This window comes from Callorhinus ursinus, unplaced genomic scaffold, assembly GCF_003265705.2.
Source record: "Callorhinus ursinus isolate GAN/ISIS: 27379988/994484 unplaced genomic scaffold, GSC_fseal_2.0 scaffold92, whole genome shotgun sequence".
NCBI classification, from domain to species: Eukaryota; Metazoa; Chordata; class Mammalia; order Carnivora; family Otariidae; genus Callorhinus; species Callorhinus ursinus.
The window spans coordinates 2,214,178-2,220,984 of record NW_027397154.1 but is presented as its reverse complement, the minus strand read 5'-3'; the positions used below and the strand labels follow the sequence as shown (position 1 = coordinate 2,220,984).

Genomic DNA, 6,807 nt, shown 5'->3' with positions numbered 1-6,807 from the left:
CCCCGCGCGGCCCTGCGGCGGCCGCGGCCGGGGCGGCGGCGTGGGTGCTGGGGGCCGGGCGCGCGGTGCGGGGTGCGGCCGAGCGCAGCGCCGGCGGCGGGGACCCGGTCCCGCAGAGCGCGGAGTCAGGGAGGGGCCGGCGCTCGCGGTGGACACCGTCACCCCCGTGGGACAGCCTCACGACGTGCCCGGAGTGACCCACGATCGGTGGCACGGCCGAAGTCCGAACCCAGCCAGATCGAGAAGCAGGCTCGGAAACGGCAAGTGACAGCGCGCTGGTGAGAAAGCGGCGCTTTGAACCCAGAAATCGCTGGCTCCGGAAGCACTGCGGTGTGATCTTCCGATCATCCACACGTCGTGCCGTGCAGCGGCCGGAGGGGGCCCCGGGAAGACGGGCCGGCCCCAGGGTCGCTGTAGGCGGGGGAGAGCCTTGCTTCGTTCTCGCAGCGTGTCGGCGGCCAGAACGTGGTCCCTGGAGTCAGCCCGCCTGGGTTTGCGTCTTGGCGCGCGCTCTTACCGGTTGTGTGATGGGGGTGCAAGTTACTTACCCTCTGTTCTCTGTGCCCCGGTCCCTTTATCTGCAAAATGGGAATCAGGCGGAGAAGCGTGCCCAGCTCATAGGGGGGTTGCGAGAGTTATAAAATGGTACATTTAAGATGTTCAGGACAGTGCCAAGGACACAGTGAGCACTCAGTGGTCGTAATAGTTAACTATAATGAAGCCTCCTCACTTTTCCAACACTCCCTTAGTTCTAAATTCAGCTTCCGCTGGTATTCTAGCTGTACCTGCCTCGCACTGCACTGAGAATCATTTCTCACTTTCCTGCTTCACTGACTCATTTCACACACAAGACAGAGGGCCCATCGTGTTACCAGACACCCCTCTATGTGCTGGGGGCATGGCAGTAATCGTGACAGAAAAATCATTGCTCTCTTTCCCTAACCTGCTGCTTTGCCCAGTATCCTTCCAACGCGTTCTCTGCTGCCTGAGGAGCCATTCTTCAAGGGCTGGGAGGAGAAGGGGAAGCGCGGGGGTTAAAGATGCCAGCCTGACGAAGGTACTCGTGAAGCCTGAGAAAATACCTTTCAACAGAATTAAAGTCAGATCGTGGAGGGGACTTTCAATCTGGAGTGATTAAACTCCAGGGAAGGCAAGTGTGAGGCCACTGTCTTAGCGGACCTGACGGTGCCCTCTGCAGACTACCTGCTTGTGTGTTTTCATTTTGAAGCTAGCATTGATGGAGTGTACTTAGCACTTGATGTGGATTGTATAATTAATCTTGATAAACCATCTCCTCAATTGGTACACAAGGAAAAACTGAGGCACAGGAGTTAAGTATTTTGGCCGATAAAATTAGTAAGGGCAGAGACAAGATTTAATTAGAATTTTGTCGTACCCATGGGGTGCCTGGGTGGCTCAGTCGTTAAGCATCTGCCTTCGGCTCAGGTCATGATCCCGGGGTCCTGGGATGGAGCCCCACATCGGGCTCCCTGCTCCGCGGGAAGCCTGCTTCTCCCTCTGTCTGCCACTCCCCCTGCTTGTGTTCCCTCTCTTGCTGTGTCTCTCTCTGTCAAATAAATAAATAAAATCTTTAAAAAAAAATTTTTTTTTTGTCGTACCCAAGCCTGTATACACTCTGAAGTCTGGGAAGAGAAACTGGGCCAGGATGAGGCATGTCCTCCCTCATCCAGCTCCCTAGGCCACAGGACAGAGATGTCAGATGCCCTAGTGAGTACTTGGTATTGGAATTTCCAGATATTCTTGTGGTTAAAGAACTCTGTAGTCCTGTCCATCTGACTCTCGGTCTCTACAAGGAGGCCCAAAGGTGAGAAGTACACGCTGGAGGTAATGATGATTATCGTTATTGTCTGAATCAAGGGGCGCTCCAGACCATTAAGATTGTATGCTCTTCAAGTCGGGACTGAGCCCTAAAATTCTGTAATTCCAGCAGTTCAGCACTCTGCTGGGCATACTACACAACACTTGCGATGTCAGGGAGGCAATTGCTCCCTTGCAGAGATGGGGAGAGGTTGATTCTGGGGAGTGAGGTCCGATCAGAACCTGGGCTGATGTGAGGATTTCCCCTCTGAAGAAGGCGCCTCCTAGTCCCAGGCAGGACAGAGGGTATTTCCTAAGCCCCAGCTTCCCTCCTGTGCAGCTCTTTTAGGACACAAGAATAGCATCTACCATACTCAGTGCAGGATGGGGAAGGGTCGGTCCTGTGGCTTGACGTTCCAGAATTCAGAAGTACTACTTCTTGCTTCATCCACTATTCACCCCCGAGAACTCGCACTAAAGCCGCATATGAGTTATTTTCCCACCGACACTCCTGCCCTCCCTTTGTTGGCTAATTCCCTTTGGTGACTGGTTTTGCAGCTCCCTTCCTGTGTTTATTTCATTGTACAGGAAAGGGAGAATTCCGAGTGGGCCTGTCTCCCTGCTGCCCACGTTCAGTGAGCTCCTTAATCCTTGGCCCTGTCCCCAGGCTGAGAGCCTGGTTGGAAGAGTACTGCCTGCCGCTAGAGCAACTGAGGGGGCCTAGGATGGCCGCCAGGGCTCCCGGGATGCTTGAGAGCTGCCAACACCAACTACCAGGGAGAGGGCTGTCCTCTCTGTGGAGGTACTGGAGAAGCCAGGAGGCGAAAGCTGGGGGGGGGAGGAAAGAAGTCAGAGATGAGCTCAAGGCCCCCGGAGAATGGAGCCTTTGTGTGGGGTACAAATGAGGGACAAGGGGGTGATTGTGTGGGAGGGCCGGAAGTGCCACACAGACTGGCACCACCACAGCCAGCACCAGATTCACCCCTCTCCTGCTCCGAGAACTCCCTGAGCCCCAGGGGACCAGTACCAGACCTGGTCAGGGAAAGCAGGGTGTGCCTGAGGCTGCAAGGGATGGAAAGGTGGAAAGGAGGATGTGCAGCCAGGGGACAGAGAGAGGTACCCCCTGCCATTATTCCAGATCCAGGGAACAGGAGACAGAAGGAAAAAGACAGAAGCAGCTTTTACTATATTTACATCCAACAAAACTTTGCAAGGAACAATCCTTACTGCGCAGTCAGGACCCTGGGTGGGTGAAGCATTCCCCACGGTGGAGTAGACGGGAAGGGTTAGGACTGGCCGGGGCCCCGGTTCTTCCTGAGGGGAGCATGGGGCTCCTCCAGCTCCCTCCTGACTTTCCAGGAGCTACAAACCACTGAACCATGGTGCCCTGTTTCCCTTCTCTTTCTCATCATCCCTAGGAACCTCATAAGCAAAGAGGCTGTGGCTCCAAAATAAATAACTTAAAATACAAACACTAAGGTAGAAAGATATGATGGAGGGCTTTGGGCTGCTTCAGCAGTTCCAGGGAAGAAGGGCCATCACTGGCGGGGAATGATATCCCTCCCTCCCATTCAGGGCAAAGGCTCAGTAGCTCTGTATCTTTCCAGTTGTTTTTTAAAACAAAAACTTAGAAAATGACCAGGGCAGAGCAGACCTGTGGGTACCCTGGAGGAGAGTTCCTGGTATAATCTGGGGAGGAACAGAGCTGTGCCAACTCCTGCCAGGCCTCGTACAACATCAGCGTGAACACACTGGGCAGGCTGGAGATGGGGGGTTGTGACTTTTGTTTACAGTAGGTCCCTCTTGCCCACATTTGGAGCCTACAGCTGGGCCTGCTTCCCAGCCCGTTCCCGACTCCTCTATGAAAGGAGTAGGAAAGCAGGGTAGCTCTAGAATCCGTTCTCCCCCAACCTCCCCACCCCAGGCTGGAGAGGAAAGCTTAAGGGTCCCTAGCATTCCAGAGGTGCTCCAAAACATTTCCGGCAATCAATGGCCTTTGGGGTGGGCATCTGTGCCCGTCGCTGCCTCAGCTCCTCCTTGCCCATGCTGCTGGCCAGCTTGTTAAAGGCAGACTTGTATTTCTTGTCGAAGGCCACTAGGGAAGAGGGTGGAGGTAGGTCAACAGACTACAATTCTCCCCCGCCCCCTGCCGACCCCCAACCCCAGATACTCCCACTCCTCGTCCCCTGCCCGCTCCCTTACCTATGTCCACACGGTCCTTGCCCAGAGCAGCCATAGTCAGGAACAGGATCTCACGGTAGATGCCCCTGCAGTGGGGGCAGAGGGTGGACTGAGAGAAAGGGGGTACGGGGCCGGGGACAGGCCAGGGACCTCCCAAATGGGAGCACCATACCTCTGCAAGTGCAGGCCAGTGGGAGGCGGCCCTAAAGTTTCCAGCAAGAGCCCTACAGCCTTGTGCACCTCGCTGAGACCCACATGGCGCAACACGGCCTCCAGCAGCTCCAGGCTGAGGGGCGCGGGTATGGGGCCTGGCCATGCCACCCGCTGCGGGATCTGGCCTGGGTGAAAGGAAGGCAGGCAGCCAGGATTACTGAGCCCTCTGGGCGTGGGACCCACCCCTTCCCAGCCTAGGCCAAACACCAGACTCACTGTGGACCCTCCAGAGCACGTAGAGAGGGGGGCAGCTGCTGGGATCAGGCGTCAGGACGTCCCACAGCAGCCGCACCTGCACAGACGCCGGGTCCGGCATCAGCCATGGAGGTGGGGCCTGCAAGGGCCCAGACATAGGAGGCAGACTCGTGGGACGGCAGGCAGAGGGCTGGAAGTGGACCAGCGAAGCTCCAAGAAACAGGGACGTTGTGGGATACAGCCAAAGGGGAGAGGAAAAGAAAGCCTCATCCCCCATGAGCACCCACTTTGTTCTGTGAGCTGCTGCATCCCTCGTGCCTAGAAACTGCCTGGAGCCCGAAAGGTGCCCAATAAATGTTGGTCGAATAATAGATGTCAAGGAGCCACCGTGGTGGCTGTGTACCAGGCCCTGTGCAGGTGTTTAACAACTCTGGGCGCTGGGCACTAGGCCATTTTACAGATGAGAAAACAGGCTCGGGCGTGAAGTGAAAAGGCCAGGGGTCGGACCAGGTGCAACTGACTCCCAGGCCTGTGCTCGCTCTACTCTCTGGGGCCTGAGGAGACAGACCCAGAGGCGAGGGGGCAAACACCCAGTGCAGGGGCCACAGGAGGGCACTGACCTGGGGGGGGGCGGGGACCCATCACAGGAGGCCAGCACCAGGCATGGCAGAATGCTGGGCAGGCGCAGCCGCTGGAAATACCACAGAAGGTTCCAGAAGATGATGGGGTGGGCAGCAGGCAGCTCAGGTAATGCCAGCACCTCACTGCCCTCATTTTCCACCAGCGACTCCAGCTCCTTACGCAGCACCAGGGGGCTCAGATATGCCCAGGCCCCACCCTCAACCCGCCGGGAGGCAGCCTGTCAGGCACAAAGAGGGAGGACGGCGGTACAGGGCAGATCCCAGCCCCAGCCTCACAGCCCTGCTTCCCACTGAGCCATCACGTCCAGCAGCTTCCGAGATGCCCCGTGCCCTCAATGCCCATCATGCCCCACCACTGGGCAACACACACAGACACCCATTCCTTGTGCCCCTTTGGCCCAGCCCTTACCCCCATGTGCCCATTGCAGAGCTGGGGCTCATCCAGGGCAAGGCAGAGCCTGCGGTCACTGAGCACAGGGCCTGGGCCCCCGGGGATGGGAGCGTCTTTGCTGTTACTGGCACCAGCAGGGGCAGGCTGGGGGCTGGGGGCACTGTAGGGGGAGATCGGGGGTCAGCCCTTGAACCTCCGCCTCCCTGTCCCACCCGTAGCACTTGCCCTGCTTTGGGCACCTGGGTCGGGAATCAAGGGTCTGGACACTGAGCAGGGGCACAAAGGGGCAGGCGCAGAAGGGGCAGACTGTGTTGAGGTTGGAGTCATCGGGCGCCCAGCCGGCCATGATCTCCTCATCGTACACCAGCGAGTCACAGGCATGGCACAAGGAACAGCTGGAGAGCAGGATCTGCGGGCGAGAAGACGCCCCCCCACCCAGGCTCAGGAGCCCAGGCTCCTTCCACTGCCCCCAGCCCCTGCCTTTGACAGAGGGAAAGGCGGGGAGTCTGCATGCATGTGTTCAAGCACATCTGTGTGGGAGGGGTTCTCCTCACTTCCAGGGAAGGCGGCTGCAAGGACCCGGGGGTGTCACTGAGGCGCTCTGAGGAGCGGCGCAGGCTCAGGCTGCTGATGGAAGACTCGGAGAGGTCCCACTCACTGCCCAGAGAGGCTGAGCTCTGCCATCACAGAAGAAAGCACTATCAGCCGGTCCTTCTCTGGGCTCTCTCCCGGCCCCTCCGGGGGCTAAGGTGAATGGACCCTCCCCTCCCTGGCTACCTCAGAGGCAGTGGATCCAGGCCGCTCCCGGGGGCGCAGGAGGCTGTCCATCGGGCTACGGCGGGCAGGGGGAGGCAGGTCAGGGGGCAGCTCAGGTGGGGGAACGCGGGAGGCAGGGGAGCGGCGGGAAGGAGTGAGCAGCTGTTGCAGGCGGGCGCCCAGCCCTCGTCTGGGGGTGCTGGCCTCCTCCTGACGCCCGCCCGCCTTGGGCACCCGCCCACTTGGCCCTTCCAGGGTCTCAGTGGACTGGGCACTCAGGGCTGAGCCTGAGTCCTCTGGGCTGCCTCCGGGGGCCGGCTCCTCGCCAGTCAAGCTCAGGTCTGAGAGGCTCCCGTCACGCCAGGGTACAGGTGAGCCCCGGGGCTCCAGTACCCCTAAGGCCTCTATCACTGCAGGGCAGAGAAGAATCAGAGAAGATGGAGCCTCGCCCGTCCTCCAGAAGCCAGGGAAACACAAACTCCCGCCACACAGACTCCCGCGGTGGCAGCCCCTGCCCGTGACAGCGACCCGGGCGAGGTCCCCCAGCTTCCATAGCACCTACCCTGTGACAGCGACCCAGGCGAGGTCCCCCAGCTTCCACAGCGACCCCCT

General features: G+C 58.9%; 1 protein-coding gene across 3 annotated transcripts in view; it reads right to left on the bottom strand.

Moving 5' to 3' along the window:
• Nucleotides 1-2,988: 2,988 nt before the first annotated feature.
• Nucleotides 2,989-6,807, bottom strand: part of DENND4B (DENN domain containing 4B) — a 12,988-nt gene continuing 9,169 nt past the window's right edge. Inside the window, exons 20-28 of one of the 3 annotated variants that reach the window (XM_073888667.1) lie at nucleotides 6,217-6,605; nucleotides 5,994-6,116; nucleotides 5,679-5,848; nucleotides 5,458-5,599; nucleotides 5,024-5,266; nucleotides 4,429-4,546; nucleotides 4,172-4,337; nucleotides 4,021-4,085; nucleotides 2,989-3,913 (exon numbers count right to left, since the gene is read on the bottom strand). In XM_073888667.1, the coding sequence (XP_073744768.1) occupies nucleotides 3,768-3,913; nucleotides 4,021-4,085; nucleotides 4,172-4,337; nucleotides 4,429-4,546; nucleotides 5,024-5,266; nucleotides 5,458-5,599; nucleotides 5,679-5,848; nucleotides 5,994-6,116; nucleotides 6,217-6,605 (1,562 nt within the window). In that variant the 3' untranslated portion in view covers nucleotides 2,989-3,767. Of the gene's footprint in view, nucleotides 3,914-4,020; nucleotides 4,086-4,171; nucleotides 4,338-4,428; nucleotides 5,267-5,457; nucleotides 5,600-5,678; nucleotides 5,849-5,993; nucleotides 6,117-6,216; nucleotides 6,606-6,807 lie in introns of those variants that run through there. The other 2 variants (XM_073888666.1, XM_073888665.1) reach the window with 2 other exon arrangements.